Genomic DNA, 20363 nt, shown 5'->3' with positions numbered 1-20363 from the left:
AAATTAAAAACTTTTTAAAAACAGCTGTTGTTAGAGAATAGCATCATAGGGACTTTCATTTAAACATTTTATATTTCTGGAATTTTCCATATTTTACCAGCAAGTATATATTACTTTTTAATTTAAAAGGTGTGACTTTATAATTAAAAACAAAAAAAAAAACTCTTTAAAACACATACTAAAATACGTAGAATTTTTCTAAATGATGGAATAATATCAAGGTAAAAGCAAGTGGTAGTTCTCCCTTCCTATCAATTACACAAATCTTGCTGATAAAATAGCACCCTGCATAACTATTCTTCATATAACATCCAAAATTAATTCCCTAACTTAGTAAAAATGTTCTGAGCATAAAATATGTGAACAGTATTTTAAATATCAAAACCGTATAGGGAAAAATGACAAAAACCGTTTAAACAAAAAACCTCTCCCCGTCCTTTTTATTCATATTCAGCCTCAAATATTTGTGGATATTTTCCCCTCCTAAATATTAGAACTGAATTTCATTGCGCCAATTTCCCCTTTTGGCAAATGTAAATAGTAAGAGATAATAGTAACCTTTAGAGGGTTGTTGTGAGAATTAAATGTAACAAATGTAAAAGCCTTGCTTTCATGAGTGCCTGGCACTTGCTAAATCCTTCATAAATACTACTGCTTTATTATTAATATTGTTACTGTTCTTCTTAGTCAGAAGTCTGTTCCTGTCCACTGTTTTGGGGATCTGTTCCATGGAAGAAGCTCTGAAGTGTGAATTGCACTGTTTTCTATATTAGATGAGACAGTTGTGCCTTAAGTTGCAGTTTATATGATACTTTAGTAATGAGAGTTGGGGGCGAATTCCATATAAAAGTTTTAAATTCCAAGTAAAACTTTTTAAACTTAAAAACAAATTTTTTGTCTTTGTAGAAGTTTGTTACTTACCATACTGTGTTTTGAATTCTTTATTTATAAAATATTTCTTTTAATGAAATACAAATACGTCAATGAAAAGTATCATATAAATATAAATCACAATGCTGCTAAATACCAATTATTTGATTAAACTATAAATGGGAAAGTTTGGTTATCTTTTAGCAACATGGGTGCCTTAATCTCTCTGGCATAAATTTATTTTCAATATGTAATTATACACAGGAAATACTATAATAAGTATTAAAATCATAACTTAAGAAGAGAGAATTTAGTACAAGAGAATACATTCTAAAACAACTAATATTACACAATTTTACTCTACTACAAAGAATAATTTTAAGCTACATGATTTTTTTTTTGTATCTATTACTTACCCTTTTTCATATGTGAATTCATCTTTCAGGGAATTAGCTGATGATTCGCCAATAAAGACAGATGGAATGTCAATTTTCTTCAGCACCTCAACTGTATAAAACAATAATAAAATTATTCTTTAAAGCCCATACTTAGTGTACAATCAACTTTCTTCATAATAGCAGCAAATGCAACTGGAAACAATTACAATCAACTTGAATTTTCTTCTGGTTGATTTCCAGATTGCAGATTTATACCACCATCAATATAGTTGAGAAACATTATTACATTTACAATAACGAAAGCTAACATTTTGCATTATATGTATTACTGCAGTATCTCAATAATCCTATGAGACTGAAATATAATTCTTATTTTGAATAGTTTCATTTGATTTATTCCTCTACAGGCATGATTGACTATTAGTAAAAAAACAATGTAAAGTTTTCTTTCCACTCATAACTTAATTCCTAAACAAAAAAGTGAAAAAGCTTTTTTTACATACCCAATCCCAGGAAAGGTGTAAGCCAAAGAATGTAAGAAAAGACCATTTTACAACAGTCTGAAAAATGACACCACACATCTAAGACTTTTCAGAGTGAAGAGCTGAGAGGAGTTCAGGAAGGGTATAGGATAGGGAAGCTGGGTAAATTTCTCCTTCCTCCTGAGCCTGAAGTCCATGGTGAAGCTTTGTGTTTTGATTGGTGTCTTAAGAAATTTGACTTTTACATCTATATTAAAAAACCAAAATCAAATGCTAGCAAAAAAAGACCTTTGTAAAAATTACCCACTACTCATGAAGTAAAATAAAAACAATCCTCTTGCTGTTACTATTTTAAAAAGCAGCCATATTTTTGTAGCTTGAGTTAACTGAACAGATTTGGCTTTAGAGAAAGTCCATTTGTTTCCTTTTATATTTTTCACAATAACTCTGTTTTACATTTCTTTAAAAAACACATATTTATTATTTATTTAAAAGGGGGGTGGATACAAGTAAACAGGAAGAAAACTGAACACAACCATAATTCTTCCCAACCAAAGACAAAGCTTTTATTTGCAGTAACATAAACAGTTCTAGAAATTTCAACAAATACATACAACAATAATGTAACCACCATGACAAGATATAAAATGGTTTATCATTCCTCCAAATTCCCTCAAGCCTCTTTACAATCAACCCCTCCCCCAGCCTCAGCAACCACTAATGTATCTTTCTTTCTTATAAAGACAAGTTTTAAAGTCTTAAAATCTTGGTATCCTTAGCAGAGTAAATTTTTTTCACTTTCAGATTGTTTTGATTTATGCAAACATAATCATTTGTTCCACACGTTCTGTTTTTCTCTCTCTCAAACACACACACAGACACATAGACGCAGACACACACACACACACACACACACACACAGCCCATATCATATAAGCCCCAGGAGGGAAGGAACCAAAATGGTTAGTTAAGGAATATTTAACCACTATTTTTATATTAATGAGATCAATAAATATTTAAATTTTTATATTAATGGGATCATCAAATAATGGGAGAAAGTGTAGGCTTTTTTCCCACTCAATAGGATAACTCAGATATCCTGTCATGTCAATGAATAAAAATCCAATCTCATCATTTCTAATAGCTGCAGAGGTACTGTTATATAACCATGTATATTTTAGGGAGATATTTTCTATCATGCTAAGAGATCTTTCTCTTTCATATATCAGTTTAAAATTTAGTTTATTTAATAATTAATACTTGGAATTGTATACCCTTTGTAAAATGTTTTACTCTTTCATGAAGATACTCCCATAAACTCAAAGAGGAACTTTTGGCATGTAACTACTGGCTTGTAATTATTGGAAGTAATATAACTTCCTTGAGTTATGGTATCTAAAGAGATGTAAAAAGCTCCTCACTTTAGTCAGAAGATTAAGAAGGGAGAAAAGGATGCATGCAGCCCCTATCAAATCACCAATCGCATTTTTCACAGAACTCGAACAAAAAAATTAAAATTTGTATGGAAACACAAAAGACCCTGAATAGCCAAAACAATCTTGAGAAAGGAAGTGAAGGAATCATGCTCCCTGACCTAAGACTATACTATAAAACTATAGTAGTCAAAACAGTATGGTACTGACACAAAAACAAACTCATGGATCAATGGAACAGGACAGAAAGCCCAGAAATAAATCCACACACTCGTGGTCAATTAATCTGTAACAAAGGAGGCAAGAATATACAATGGGGAAAAGACAGTCTCTTCAGTAAGCGGTGGTGGGAAAACTGGACAGCTACATGTAAAAAAATGAAATTAGAAAATTCTCTAACACCATATTAAAAATAAACTCAAAGAATTAAAAGCCTAAATATAAGATCAGATACTATAAAATTCCTAGAGGAAAATATGGGCAGAACACTCTTTGACATAAATTGCAGTAATATTTTTTTGGATCTATCGCCTACAGTAATGTAAACAAAAGCAAAAATAAATGAATGGGACTTAATTAAACTTAAAAGCTTTTGCACAGCAAAGGATACCATAAACAAAATAAAAAGACAACTTACAGAATGGGAGAAAATATTTGCAAATGATGAGACCGACAAGGGCTTAATTTCCAAAATATACAAACAATTTACATAGCTCAATATCAAAAAAAACCAAACAACCCAATCAAACCTAAATAGACATTTCTCCAAATAAGAAATATAGATGGCCAATAGGCACATGAAAAGATGCTTAATATAGTTAATTATTAGAGAAATGCAAATAAGAACTATAATGAGGTACCACCTCACACAGGTCAGAATGGACATCATAAAAAAATCTACAAATCATGAACACTGGAGAGGGTGTGGAGATAAGGGAACCTTCTTACACTGCTGGTGGGAATGTAAATTGGTGCAGCCACTATGAAGAACAGTATGGAAGCTCCTTAAAAAACTAAAAATTGAGTTACAATCCCACTCCTGGGTATAACACTGGAAGAAAACTCTAATTCAAAAAGATACATGCACCCCAATGTTCAGAGTAGCACTATTTACAACAGCCAAGACATGGAAGCAATCTAAATGTCCACATTTAGATAAATGGATAAAGTTGATGTGGGATGTGTGTGTGTCTACACACACAACGGAGTATTACTCAGTCATAAAAAATGAAATAATACCATTAGAAGCAACATAGATAGACCTAGAGATTATCATACTAAGTGAAGTAAGTCAGACAGAGAAAGACAAGTAGCATATGATACCCCTTAGATGTGGAATCTAAAATATGATATAAATGAGCTTATTTACAAAACAGGAGCAGACTTACAGACATAGATAACAAACTCGTGGTTACCAAAGGGGAATTGGAGGGGGCAGGGGCTTGGGAATTGGGGATTAACAGACATACAACTACTATATATAAAACAGATAAACAAGAATCTACTGTATAGCACGAGGAACTATATTCAATATTTTATAATAACCTACAATGAAAAAGAATCTGAAAAAGAATATAAAGAATATATTTATGTATAAGTGAATCACTTTGCTGTATACGTAAAACACTGTAAATCAACTATACTTCAATTAAAAAATTAAAAATAAATTTAAAAAAGAAAATAATGTAGGCAAACATGCATATCCATCTTGGAGATTTTATAATATCACTTATATACTGAAAGTAAAACCAAATATGTTTTAGTTCACAAAATACTTTAAAAACACTAAATTGTATTTCTCATCCATAAAACAGCTCTGTGAAGTATATTCTGCCAAGTAATATTATCACATCACAGACAGATTATAATTTAAATGGCCAGCCCCAACCTCTCCAGATTTATGTACCTAATTGCCTATTCAATATCTCCATCATTCGATTGACTAATAGATGTTTCAAACATTATTTCTCAAACAGAACTCTCAATGTCTCTTTCCCTAATCAACTCTACTCCTACTCTTTCTCATCTTTGTAAAAAGCATAACTATTCACCTAGTTTCTCAGGTTAAACATCTTGGAGTTCTTGACTCTCCTTCCTTTATTCCTTATATCAAACCATAACAACTTCAAAATACATCCATAATTCTATCACTTCTCATTACAGTCACTACTAACACTCCAAATCACCATCACCTCTTGCCCAGCTGCTGCAGCTACGTTCTAACTGGTTTCTCAGTTGGCACTCTTGCCCATCTTTCACCTTCAGTCTATTTTTAAAGAACAACCAAAGTGATCCTTTTAAAATGTGTCACCTCACACCTCTGTTTAAAACCTACATAGAACAAATTCCAAAGTCCTACAAGACCCAACATGATCTAGCCAGTGGCTCCCTTTCTAACCTCATTACCTGCAACTCTATCTCACTCCCTTGTTCACTCTATTCCAGCCACTGTGGTTTTCTGCCACACCTTGAAAACACCAAGTATGCTTTATCTTTGAACCTTTGCATTTGCTTGCTGTTCCCTTTCCTTGGAATATCCTCTTCCAGAAATCTGTGTGGCTCAGCCTCTCACTTTAGACCTATGCTCAAATGTCAGAGCTTCAGAGAAATGTTCTCGGCCCCAATGTTCACAGCAGCACTATTTACAACAGCCGAGACATGGAGGCAACCTACATGTCCACCAACAGATGACTAGATAAAGAAGATGTGGTATGTGAGTGTGTATATGTATATGTATATGTATGTGTGGTATATATGTGTATGTGTGTGTGTGTGTGTGTGTGTGTGTGTGTGTGTGTGTGTGTGTGTGTGTGTATAGGAATACTACACGGCATAAAAAATAAAATAATGCCATTTGCAGCAGTATGGACAGACCTGGAGATTGTCATTCTAAGTGAAGTAAGTCAGAAAGAGAAAGAAAAATACCGTATCATTATCACTTATATGTGGAATCTAAAAAAAGGACACAAACAAACTTATCTACAAAACAAACAGACTCACAGACAGAAACACAAACTTATGGTTACCAGTGGGCAAATGGGGTGGGGAGGGATAAACTGGGAACTTGAAATGTGCACCTCTTGGGGAGTGACGGAAATGTTAGCTATCTTTATTGTGGTGGTGGTTTCATTGGTGTATATATCTATCAAAATTCATCAACTTGTACAACTGAAATATGTGTAGTTTACTGTACAGGAATTATACCACAACAAAGGTGTTAAAAAAAAAAAAGAAATATTCTCTGATCATTCTATCAAAAACAGCCATCCTCCTCTCATTCCTGTCACTCTGTATCCCTTTAACCTGGCATGTTTTTCTCCACAGCACTTACCACTACTTGACATATAACATACCTCTTTGCTTATGTGTTCATTTTCTCTCCCACAACAGAATGCAATAATAATAATGACAGAAGTAATAATACTAGCAGCTAAATAACCCTCGAATGACTACTAAGAACAAGGCAGTCTCCTAGATGTTTTATATGTCATCAACAACAACGTAATGAATGAAGTACCATTATCATCCCCATTTTACAGATCAGAAAAACTGAGGCACTGAGATGTTAGGTAACATTCCCAAAGTCACACAGGTAGTAGGTGGTCGAGCTGGGATTCAAATCTTGTAAGGCACTACCCAGAAGCCACACTTTTAACCACTGCCATTCTGCTACTTCAATGAAAAGTATGAGCAAAGCTTTAAAGCTGTATTATTTTCTGCTGTAGTCATGATGCCTAAAACAGCACTTGATGCAGAGCAGGCTGTCAAAAAATATTTGTGGAAGGAAGAAAGTAAGGAAAAAGGGAGAAGAAACAAACCCAGACATATTGATAACTTACTCTGATCATACAGTTAGGAATCTGCACGGCCTAGACTCAAACCTGAGGCTCTGATTCCTAACGTTGGCTCTTCCCACTCTGCCGTGGAAGGGTTTCCTCATTCCACTGCCTTTCATATGATCTTTACGATCTTGTCAAGTCAAATAAAAATTAAAATCATTCACCCTTTTACAGATGAAAATAAAGGGCCAGGAAAGGTTAGTAAATTTTCCAGCAGCACAGGTTAGTTCATATATATCATCTAGCCTGGAATAAACCACATTTCCTGGTCTTGAAGTTTGTGTTTTCCCCACCACATTATTCTGCCCCTGAAGATGACAAATGTGACTGGCTCATTGTCCTAGCTGAAATGAAAACAGACACATTCCTGTGTGAAATGTTGGCAACAAGGGGCCTTTAAAACTTTCTTTTGTTTCCATATATTAGAACCTCTGCTCTGTTCCTTGTGGCTATGATCTAAGTCTAAAAAAGAGGGATAGATACATACTTCTTTTAATAAATCCACGCTGTCTTTTCCTCTACCAAGTAACAGCAAAGATAAAAATGGTAAAGATCTTTACAACATGTGCTGGAAATATGAAATGTTCTAACTTACACATACTCAAGGATAGAGTGAAATGTCACAGAAAGTAATCCAAGTAATAAAGTCAAGAACCAAAATTCTAAGCAATCTTTGAAATATAGTAACTCAGCTGGAATATTTCCATAGCAACAACAGAATTATATGGTATGTGCCACTTTTAATATTTTCTCTACTTTCTTTAGGAACTGACATGATTATCACAGAAAAGGTTTTATTACAAAGACAAAACTGGTGTTAAAGGGAACTGACACTTCCAGCTTGCAAAATTTTTATTAAAAACATGTCAAAAGAGTAAATAGTTTACAAATACTAATCAGTTTATCCAACCCAAACCCCTTGCGAAGTCTTGAGGGTTGCTAAACCCTGGGCCCAGGCCTTCAGCAAAACACACAAAGAGTAAGTAACTTGCTCAAAATCATACAGCCAATACAAGTAGGAGCTTAGGTTTGAATTCAGGCCTATTTTTAGAGTATGTATGCTTTCCATTTTGCCAATATTGTATACAGGTCACATAAGTGACTCACATGGGAGGTATCATGTGGGCTAGTAAATTTTTTTTAAAGGAGATGATTAAAGGAGAAGAAGGAAAATGTGTCAAATCTGCACTACCAAAAGTACTAGTCTACTGGGTAAGTAACATCCCTTCATTGGTTCCTCTGATTCCTAAGCAGTGGTTGTCAAACTTTTTGAGAAACGCCAGAACTTCTTAAGGGTACTTCATGAATTCTGCAATTACGAATTAGTTAGCTGGAAAATTAAAATGATAATTTAAAATATAAAGAAATAAACTAAGGAACTTATTACTTAGTTTTATTCTTTATATACATTGTAATTTTGCCCCAGATTATACTAAGGGTAAGAAGGAAAAAAGTTCAACTCAACAACAACAAAAAATATTGTCTCATGTTATAAAAAGATTTTTTTTGGTCAAGGAATCCAAAATACTTCACATTGAGGATGTAGCTATTTAAAGCCCTAAATACATTCCAGTGGAGTATATCAGTACATAGCTTTATATCTGTTCTTTGCTCCAAGATCTTTCTTGCATATATGACTCAATACAACTTAAAACAAGAGGTATTACAGTTATATACTAAAAGAAAAACAAAAATAAAATAATCATGAATGTTGGCAGTGTATTTAGTGTATTTTGGGTTCTGAACCCAATTGCCAGTATGTGTGGGGATCTCCCCTGCACCATCAAGCAACTCAGCTCAATTCTGATATTATTTCCCTGGAGACAGCATCAGATTCCACAGGTTAACATTTTAGTCTCACAAGAATCCCCACCCCCAACTTCAGACACCAGTGGCCAGTCCAAGTTGTCACCTGTGTTTCTGACTCACCAACTATAGACTGAAGGGTCCAACAACCCTTACCCCATGGGTTCAATAAATCTGTTAGAGCAGCTCACAGAACTCAGAGAAACATTTTACTTACTAGATTACCAGCTCATTATGAAAAGATGCAACTCAGGACCAACCAAATGAAAGAGATGTATAGGGCAAAGTAAACGGGAAGGGATACGGAGGTTCCATGTCCTCTGCAGGAGTTCAGTGCTCCTAGCACCTCTATGCTTCCACCAACTCTGAAGCTCTCTGAGCCTATACTTCTGGGTTTTTAATTAGGCTTCATTATATATGCATGATTGATTAAACCACTGGACACTGGCAATCACTCAACCTCCAGTCCCTTGCCCCTTCTCTGAGATCAGGGTGTGGGATGGAAAATTCCAACCCTCTAACCACATGGTTAGTTCTAACAAACAGCCCCCAGCCTTTGGTGGGATCCTAAAGTAGCCTTATTAACCCAACAAAAGACACTTTTGTCACTCTCACTAAATCAAGTGAAAGCACCTATCTTAAAAGTCACTATCTGATTAAAGCCAGTTATTTCATTAAAATTGGCACATTTTCCCTACAAGCTAATATTTAGTAAAGAATAAGGAAAGATATTCCCATTTTGAATGAAAAGCTATAGGCATGCCAATGTATGTTAAGGGACTAACAATAATCGACTGGTGGTATAAGAAAGCACAAGTATGGGCTTTGAAATTCTACAAGAATACAGTAGCTACTCAGTACATCTGCATATCCTAAAATTAATGTTGTGAATCCCTAAATAAACCACAAAAATTCTCCTATGGCATTCCTAACTCAATATGCTTATCTCTATTTAAAGCCTGGTTTTCCTTTGATTTTTACCAAAATATCAACGGATCCTCTAAAATGAAACACATAGGTTAAAACAACAGCAATAACAACTAACTGTTCCAGAAAGAACAAGTCAATTCCACTTCTGTTATGAACAAAGTTGTCCTAAGAGGATTAAGAATCGGGAATTATCTTTCTGACAGAGAAGAAATCTTGCTTTTTAAACAGAAAATGAAAGAAGAGAAATTCTGTCAAGTTTTAGTTTCGAATGATCAGTCAAACAGGAGAGAAGAAAAGTGATACCTGTACTTACTGTCGTTGGATCCCATGCTAATGAGGTCATCAGAATCAACATTGTGAACTATGGCTGCTTTGTATCCTGCTCTCTGTGCATTTAAAACCTGCAAATTAGAAAACAGTCATGATATGAGGAAGAAAGTCTTTGTCATAAGGTCCCTCAAATTCACAAACACAAATCAACAAGTCCATAGCATATAACTAGGATGAGATTATGTATGCGTGTATATATATATACAGATCTTAAGTGTGTTCCCGAAACATAATCAATGATTTACAATTGATTATCAAGGACTTCTTTAGATGGCTTCTTGATTTCCTTCATGGCATTAAGTGAAATGAGAAGCAAATAAAGGAAAGACATACAAACTACCATACTAAAAGGATCCAAAGCAATAAACCTGCCTAGCTCTAGAGAGGTAGAGATTTGTGATCAGGCTCAAGAGTCATCAGCCCTTGAAAACTCAACTCTACCTCCACTATTTATTAGTGAGATAAACTTGGGCAAACTCTTTCTTCCTTAATCCTCAGCTTCCCAACTTTAAAATGAGAATGACAATATTTTTCTCATATGTAATGTAACTTTAAATGCTTAATACCATGCCTAATGCATAAAAATGAGTCAAATAAAAGTTATTCTTATTATTAGCTTCATCATCAACCATTTTCTTTAAAAATCCTTTCTAAGGCTTTGAAAGAATTAAAAATACCTCCAGCCTGAAGTTGCTTATTTCGGTTCTATCTAGCCATATAATCTTTCTTAAAGCTAGTCTCCAAATTAGTAAGCTTCACACCTAAGAATATGGCTAGATGTGTGGCAGAATTTTCTTACATAAAAGATCTGAAAAGTATCCAAACATGTTACCACACCTCACTTTTAAAACAATAATCTGTTTTAAATAAAAATAAACCCAGACCTAACCTCCTTTTTATACCATCATTGGACCATTTGGGAAAAATAAAAAATCAGATCATTATTTGTATACTTGTTAAATAAAATGAAAACTGGATACTCAAAAAATATATACATATATATAAAATATAGTTTTGAACACCTGAAATACTTTTGAATACTTTAAAACTATACATATAGTTTTAAATACTTAATATGGTAAGAAATTCTTGAAATATATTACCTCATAATCAGTACATAATGGTGTCTCTCAAAGTGCCTCTTTACAATACTTCTAAAATTAATTTTTAAAAGAATTTCCAGAAGGTCTAATATTAGTTCTGTTTTAGTTATTAGCATTATAATGATTCAAAATTCTACTATAATTCAATAAAGATAAGACCTGAATCAAACTCAAAGAGTGAAGGAAAGCGTAAGAGTTGAGTTCTCGAGAAAAATGAATGCCCAAGTATTCTGTAGGCTCTGGATTTGAATACTAGGTAAGAGAAATGAGGCTCATGCAACCAATTCCATCTGGCAAGAGTAAAATTCTCTTCTACATTACCCCTGCCTTCTCTAAAACTACCATACCCCACAATGCAAGGTGGAATTCTGAGAGACAATAATGTGAATCAATCAGAATAATTTTATCCTATTACCACAAAACTCTGAATCTGCAGTACCTCAAAGAATTAATATTTTGTTCATCTTTACAGGTTCTATAGCCCCTATGAAATAGCCTGACACAGAGTAAGCACTCATTAAATATTACTTGAATGAGAAAATATATAAAATGTGTGCTTAAAATAATAGCTCACATTATAACATTATAAACACAAGAGATAAAATTAGGCAGAGTTTTTTAAAAAATCAATTAAAATGGCATAAATAGTTCACTAACATAGGACCTACTGCTCTAATGTTGGGAATAGTAGCAAGAAAATCAACCAGCCAACAAAATTATTACTAGGAATGTTTTGCAGTCATGCAAGTAAACGTCAATAATCAAAAAAGTAAGTTTACTATTTTTTGCCTATGTGTGCATGTTTTATTTTAGGTAGATTTTCTTATCTAATTAAAATTGAGAAAATGCTAGCCCCCACGGCTTCTTCCCCATAGATTTTACTGCCTTCCAAGGGGAGGGAAAAAAATTTCTTAAGTTTTATATTATTATATAGTCATTATATTATATAGTCATTATATAATCATACATAGTCATTATATAGTCATTATATTATCACAGTAGTATAGAATTCACTTAGCTTTTATTTAAACAAAAGTAAACTTGGCTGGAGTTTCCACTAGTTTATCTGATGCTTTAATGACCATTTAACAGTTCCCAAAAAAGCTAACCAAGTCACTAAGAAATGTTTCTTTCACAAATCCGAAACACAACTGTTCCCTGAGATACAATTTAAGAAATACATAATTTATGTCAAAAGCTGTTCTTTGCTAATATAAAACTTAAGTTTTACACTTCTTTTTAAAGCCAACTATTACATAGTCATTGAAATTACATGATTTAACTGTTTCACTGTAAAATATATATTTGTGAGCAGATACATTTTAGGATACAGAGAAAGGTAGTCTCAGGAACTATGGTAAAGTATCAGAAATGTGGTTCAATTCAATAAGTATTTGCTGAATTTACGTAACAAGTAACGTACTGTGTGTTGGATACAATGCAGAACTCAAGGTGGATCAGAAACAATCATTTTCCTCAAGGAAATCCAACAGGTCAGGTGCTCTCTGGTCTCTACTTGCTCACACTATCATCTCTGCTTGGAACAGGCCTCATCTTCTGAACGCCTAATCTGGCCTTCAGATTCCATTATCTCCATGAAATCTGCCCTGTCCCATGCCCTGTTCCACATGATGTCCCAAGTGCAGTATAACTGCTTGCTACTTTGAGTTTTTATATCAATTTGTTATATTTTTCTTGAAGATTTTACATACTGCCTTATATTATACTTGTGCATACATGTACTACCTCATTTACAGAACAAGCCTTCCTGGGGTTCTTAAATCTCTGACAGCTGTCTATGTGTGAACTTTCCTGGTAAGAAGGGACAAAATAATCATCAGTTTTACAAGAGGCTTTCTGAACTGCAAATTAAGAATCATCAATATAAATTAATGGGTTTACAACAATCTACTATATGTGTAACTATACTGGTCATTAGATTCTTAAAACTGCACGAAGGAACTGAGGAAAACTTTCTTATACATCCAAAATGCAATTGGTTCCAATAACACAATACAAAATTATATCAATACCAAAAGCTGTTCTCTAATAATAAAATTTCTAAATCAGAAAACCACTAATTGTCACATGTGACAATGAATATATATGTTCATGTATAACTGAAAAATTGTGCTCTACACTAGAATTGGACACAACATTGTAAAATGATTATAAATCAATAAAAAAAAACTTTAAAAAATTAAAAAAAAAGAAAACCACTAAAAATGGAAGGAATTCTGTAAGCACAAATGTGAGTTCCAAAAAAAGAGAAATGTTTTCAAAAAATGAAACAAGGCTTTCCCAAGGTTTTTGTTGTTGTTTTTATTGATTTTTAAAATAAACTAATGAAATTAAATCAAGAAACATTAACATATGGACCAACAAGCTTATGAATACAAACAAGGACAGTATATCTGTGTTTATGAACTATGTCAGTCAAATTAAATTACATCTTTAACTAAGCAGCAGCTGGTATTGTCAAAAACACATGAGGCAGAAATAAGACCTAAATCATTCAGTAAGCATGTGCCTGGTTTCACATTCATAAAATGCAACTTCAAACACATGTTGTCATATGGAGGCAACGAACTCAAAGGTTCATAAATAAAAAGCATGCTCAGTAACCAAACCTAAATTCCAAAAGAGCCATCAAAGCTGAAAATCACATGAAAAAGTCTTCCAAGCTGTATATTGCCAATCTGCCCTTTAAAGGAAACTGATCAGAGCTACTGGCCCAAATTGTGGTATCAGAAATAGTTTATATTGAATCAACATATTAGCAGCAACTCAATTATATAGATCAGGTTGCACCTTACCAAGAGTTTTAAAGAAGTATGGGACTGCTGGCTTATAAATAGCCAATATACCAGAAGACAGCAAACTGCGAAGGGAAGAGACTTCAGTAAGACAGGTTCTAAAAGGAACCCTGGAAATGACACAGTAGCTCATCTTATTTCCAGATTAGACAAATTGATAGTACTGACACTAATAAAATAGGCCTTTGAAGAAGAAAGAATTAATTGCACTGTCAAGATGATCATGAGTAGAGATCTTTTAAGGGACACACAGGCATGAGGAGCTGGGGGAGGAACTGTTGATAAAGCATACATAACAAGGCTCCAGACCAAAGGCTATACGCATGAGTAAAAGAAGCCTCTATGTGCCATTGCTTTACATATATTATCTCTAATACTTAACACATCTCTACAATATAGATATCCTTTTCTCTATTTTAGAAACGAAGAAAGATGAGTAAACGAAACTGCCCCATAAGGTCACATTTAGGCAGAGCTGAGATTTGAACACAACTTTATCTGATTAGATAGAGAGGCCTGGGGTTTCCCAATGAATGGAGATGAGAAACAGGATTATCAACCTTACTTAACATTTTGCAAATGTCTGGGAAGAGAAACTGAACTGAGAAAGCATCAAGACTTAGACAACATTAATCTCAAAATCTTATGGGCAAAATAAAACTTATATACAAAACAGAGTATAAGCCAAGAAGCAAAGTACTAAAATAGTGTGATGGAGTTTAAAGAAACTTAGAGAGGGAAAAAGCTCTAGGCTGAAATACAGCAGATTTTATTGGACGTGGATTACACTTTAACAAAAAGAGGAAATGAGGGCTAACAGTGGAAAGAGTTGGGGGGAAATTTCTCACATGAGAGGAAAGGAGAAATAATAAGACAAAAGGCAGGACCTAACAAGGCATATTAAAAACAAAACAAAACAAAACAAAAAATTTTTAAATGACCTTACTAAGTAAAGAAGAGTGGTACTGAAAGGAAGAAAAGCAGAGGAGATAAAAGTATACTCTTGGAAGGAGATTACTTGGATTCAGATTCTGTCATATACAAGCTGTATAAACTCAGGCAAATAACTTAGTTTCTATAAAATGGGCATGATAATACATTCAATTTTTAACGTTATCCTGAGGATTAAATGATTTGATATATGTAAAGCACCTAAAATAGAACTTAGGTACTGGCTGGCACACATTAAATAAAGCTAGTTATTATCACTGCTACTGTTTTTTATAGTTGCTGTTGGAGACAGAGGTGAGGAGAGGGGAAAAAAGGGACAGGTAGTGCCATACCTTGAAGGCCATTCAGAAAAGTAGACGTAGGGTCGCCTCTGCCAAGGCACTTGAATGAGGGGTTGACATGGCTAAAGCAATCCTTTAGAACAATCTGCAAATACTTAGACTGACATGTAGAGGACATACTGAAAATCTGAAAGTTGTTATGACAAGGCAAGATGATGGCAATGAAGTGAAAGACCATTATTTTTTATTCCTTCTCATAATCAATTTTTGATTCTAAGAAACTCAGGGAATATCCTTAACCAAAAATGGGAAAGCTGAGAAATGAAGCTTATTATCATAAGGAAGAAGAAGGAATGGTTCTGAGCACACTAAATTTGAGAGGTAGCAAGGTTTCTACACACAGATATTCTACGTAGGTAGAATTTAAAGTATCAGGACTTGAGATTAAAATTTACAGATTTTCAGCACATTAATTCATTTATTCACTCAACAAATATTTGGAATAAATACAGCCACCTAGTTGTTAAAAATAATTAAATAAACCTCTAATAAAACATAATTCATTCACATTTTTACATATCATAGAGTCTTCAATCCCCTTTAACATCTATACGTGAATTGAATTAACTGGACTTTGCTTTTCCCCTGGAAGAAGACACTACAAATAAGCAGACCTGTGTATATTTCTAGGTTATACACCTGCAAGAAAGGTAAAAATCCAAGAGGTGACTTTCCTTGATGGAAAAAAACCTTGAAAAGAATTTAATTATTTTATCAGTCTGTCTGGTCATGTAAAATGAGCACACTTGGAACAAGAACATTTTTAATGTAAAATGTGTTTCAAGTTCTAAAGCCTTTATCTGAATTATAGTGCTATTTTTTCCATGCATGGAGAATAATTTGTAATGTTTGAACAGTAGTGAAAGGCAAGCTTGAAACGAGAATTACTTTAGACAGACGGATGATATTCCATGAACACCATACATGCATCTCCTGTAGATGTCCACAGTTTCAGAGGATATCCATCTTTTTCTTTTAACTTTTTTTTATTGAGTTATAGTCATTTTACAATGTTGTGTCAAAGAACATCCATCTTTAGGTGATAGGAAAAAGAAGTTTGATTTAGAATAGAAGCCATTTTAAATACTTTCTCCTCCAATTTTAATGAGAATACAACCTTAAGTTTAGATAATTATTTCCACATTTTTATTACAAGTGTAAAAAGGTCATTGATTTTAATTGGGAAGCTGAAAGAGAATATTATATTGAAATATTTCAGACTGTAATTCATGCAGAATAAAAAATATATGATTTAGAGGAAAATTTCAGTGACAAGTTACAGTTTTATTTATTTAAACAAGTAAAGTAGTAAGAACAGAAGTAGAGGAAGACATACTGAATATCAGGGAAATTCAACTATCCTGGTTTATCTATAAATGTAAAAATTACATCTATCTGAAGATGTATTTTGAGTGCTCAACCACTAGGAAGAGAATGACTAAACTTTCTTGAACTCCCTTTAATCATGTGATTTATTTTCTTTTTGCTCTTAGTCTGCTTTCCGCCAGAAGGACATTCTGAGGACAATCAGAACATTTAAATACCTATTCTAATAATTAGATAGAATATACTTTCTAAAAGAAAAAAAATATATATAATATATATATAAAATACATATATAAATATATAATATATATATAATATATAAAAATATATTATATATATATAAATACTCTGTATTATTAGATATAGTACTTATCAATAGTAAATTTCCTGAGTGTGGTAACTGTACTTTGTGAACATGTAGGAGAACACTGCTGTGTGAGAGAGAGAGTAATGAGGCACAAAAGACCAGGCTATTCCAAAACAGTTTGGGCAAAATACTTGGGAATATATAACCATGTTATATATTGTTATAACAATGTTAACTTCAGCAGGGTACCTATGTTTTCATCTTTGTTACGATATAAACTACAAGCTTTTGTCTTAAGGGCATTATTTTTTTAATACCCATCTGAGTACTTTGACAACCTGATACATTTAAATCAAGGCAATATCACAATAATTAACTGTAAATAGAGTAATTTTCAACTGCTATAGTTCATTAATAAGGGACATAAATGTGAACTAATCTTACCATGTTCTCAAAAAATATAAAACCAAAATCCTGCTGCTTTAAAGATAAATGGAAATCACAATACTAGAAATCTAAATTTGTGATATTTTATATTTTAAAGTATTACCTGAAAAATTAACAAAAGATTATGTTTTTATGGTTCTTGGTAAAAACATTAATTATTAGAAAACTAAGCCTGATATTACCTTGAAAAACAGAGATCAGATAAAATAACATTTAGAGCATTCTGAATGCCAGACGTTGTTTCTTAAGGAAAGAACTATGTTGTTTATTGGTATGTATCTCAAGCCTAGAAGAATCTCTCTCACAAAAATATTTGTTTAATTAAACTAAATCACAAGTAAGATAATTATCTATCCAGTCCTATCCAGCATGATATATGCCACAAAAATGAAATTGCCTTTTATTTGTTGCTTAGTTCCCCCTTAAAAACATGCCAAAAATTTTACTTCAGTCATTGTGGATAAAAATTTTTCTAAAATATTTTGTATTTCCCCAGCTGTTTCAAGAACGACACCAAACATAATGTGACCTTTTCTAGTGACATGGGGATCATCATGAACGTGCTTCACTGGACCCTAGATGGGTTTTCTCCTTAATGTTAAGTGTCAAATGTCACTTCCCCTGTCTGTGCTTACTACCTTTAGTGGTCATTCCAGCCTCGCTCCACCCTTATATTTTCTGTAGTAGTAAAATAAAGAAGTACACTTGATAAGAATTCTATTCTTAAAAAAAAAGTTAAGTACATAAAAGTTCCAAGAAAAACTGTCAGGAAGAGTATATGGTTCTAAAGCTGAAGTTTTGTGACATTTATTATGGTGGTACAATGGCATGTTTCCTTCTCTTGTTCTAGGTTATGTTCTGAGACCGCTGCCCTTTTGATAAACGGCATATTACAAATGTATATGTTTGTTTAGTATTTAGACTTAGAGATAAAGTTGAATTTGTTTCATTAGATTTTGGTAAGGCTGGTAAAATCTGTGTTTGGATGAAGAGCAATATTCAAGTAGAGCAGAAAAAGCCAGAATCCTTGGAACTTTAACACTTAATTAAAGATTTTATGTTATGTCCCAGTGGCAGCATTTTAAAGTCAATCTTTCTATATGGGAAAGCAATTTTTAAATACTGAGGGTAATGCAAATTGTAGGTAAAGATAATTTAGTGGACAGGGGTGAACTTTTTTTTTAATATAAGGAAATTTCATATATCAGAGTATTATAGCTAATATAGGTAAATACTATTTCATAAGACATTATTATAGGCTGTGTGTTGTATATATATTGGGGCATAAGTAAAAATAAATTTCTTAGCGTGGGTTGAAGTCAAAAAGTTTGAAACTCACTCATATGGTGAGTTTTTAATGTTCTGTAGGTTGTCTGCAATCAGAAAAGAGATTTGTGCATTTCCACTCATTGCAACAGTATTATTCTATAACATGCCATCACAAAATCAAAGTCATTAACTTGTATGTGAATGCAGTTGTTTCAAATGAAGTTTTAATATTACATCTGGTGTTCAGTACATGATTAGCACTAAAGATTAAAAATAAATCTTTAAGCACAGCTATTCCTGATGCTTGCTATTAGTTTAAGGATGCTTTTCTTTAAAAAAAAAAAACCTTTTACTTTTATATAATGAACTATATCAGTTAAACTACATTAGTTAAAAGCTATGTAAGTATTTAATTTTGAGAATTGCAGTTTAAAGTTAACAAAGGTATCCATAAAATACTCTATAGTTACCTATGTATAAAGTGCATATTAAAATGAAGGCTCTGACCTAAGTTCATATTTTTTGGATACTAATAGGATTCATAGTCCCATCAAATCTTAATTATTTCTCATCCTAACTCAGCAGAAGTTCCATTTTAACCCACACACCACTGTTAATAAAGCTTTTTGGAAGAAATTTGTGTGCAACAAAAGGACAACTATAAACTTGCTATCAACCTACTGGGAATTTCCAAATAATGCCAGGGACTCATACTGCACTTGCAAAATAACTGATGGAGCTATTACAATGAGAATTTTGATGCTCAGCGCCACCCAGTGACAGATCTCTGACTATATTCCTCTCTTTACTGCCTCTTCATTTTGGTGTTGCAGGCACTAAATTATAAGCTCAGCACACAGAACTGCATAAAACGTTAAGTCCTACTACCAGGAAGCTGAAGTGAGAAAAGACATACCCATGGGTTTTTTAGGCTGGAATCAAAAGAGAAGGGAAAAAAAATAGTATGGAGCAAAAAGTAAGCCACAATAAAGAAATAGGAAACGAACACTACTGCTGGCTGGAATTTGCTCTGACCTCAGCAAGAATCTTTCCCATCACAAGCTTTTTCAAACACAAGACAGAAAATGAGCAGCTTTAATAAGCAATCACTTTGTGATATACTTAACATCATTTTATTAAAACATTTGAAATTACTGCAAAAATATTCCAAAGAGGAAGCTCCTTCATGAAAATAAGATATTAATACTAGTTTAATATGATCTGGAGATGAATTAAATATAAAAGACAAAGAATTTACCTAACAAAGTCTTTAATGAAGTCTAGTTAAGGTAATTAATAACATTAACTAATTAACATTAGTAAGTAACAGGTCTCTCTTAAGCTGAGTAATGAGTACTCAGATACTTATTTTACTATTTAAATTGTACATACAAATACTTTTTCTGTGTATGATGTGTTTTAAAATACAGAAAGGAAAAAAGTCAGAAAAAAAGAAAACAGCATTACACAGACGCTGGGTGGTTTTGGAGCCTGACCTCTTCCACTACCCACTCCGGGCGCTCTACTGGGTTTTGGCACTTCCAGCAACCTGAGAACTGGAGCTTCATTTTACTTACCAAACTGTATGGGACCTCTGTGGATCCTCTGCAGAAAATGTGGCGTAACTCTGCTTCTAAATCTTTCCAAATGCCAACTGAAAAAAAAATTCTCTAGAAAACTGATTTTCTTTTCTTTCAGAATTGCCAAGACAAAGC

At 33.2% G+C, this 20363-nt stretch overlaps 1 protein-coding gene across 2 annotated transcripts in view; it reads right to left on the bottom strand.

The window, feature by feature from the left end:
- The window catches only part of RNF13 (ring finger protein 13), a 116097-nt gene that overhangs the window by 41263 nt on the left and 54471 nt on the right, over positions 1-20363 (bottom strand). The window contains exons 5-6 of one of the 2 annotated variants that reach the window (XM_006202797.4): positions 10072-10159; positions 1287-1377 (exon numbers count right to left, since the gene is read on the bottom strand). In XM_006202797.4, the coding sequence (XP_006202859.1) occupies positions 1287-1377; positions 10072-10159 (179 nt within the window). Of the gene's footprint in view, positions 1-1286; positions 1378-10061; positions 10160-20363 lie in introns of both variants that reach the window. The other variant, XM_031678861.2, reaches the window with a different exon arrangement.

This window comes from Vicugna pacos, chromosome 1 (assembly GCF_048564905.1).
Source record: "Vicugna pacos chromosome 1, VicPac4, whole genome shotgun sequence".
Classification (NCBI taxonomy): domain Eukaryota; kingdom Metazoa; phylum Chordata; class Mammalia; order Artiodactyla; family Camelidae; genus Vicugna; species Vicugna pacos.
This window is presented reverse-complemented; position numbering and strand designations above follow the sequence as displayed.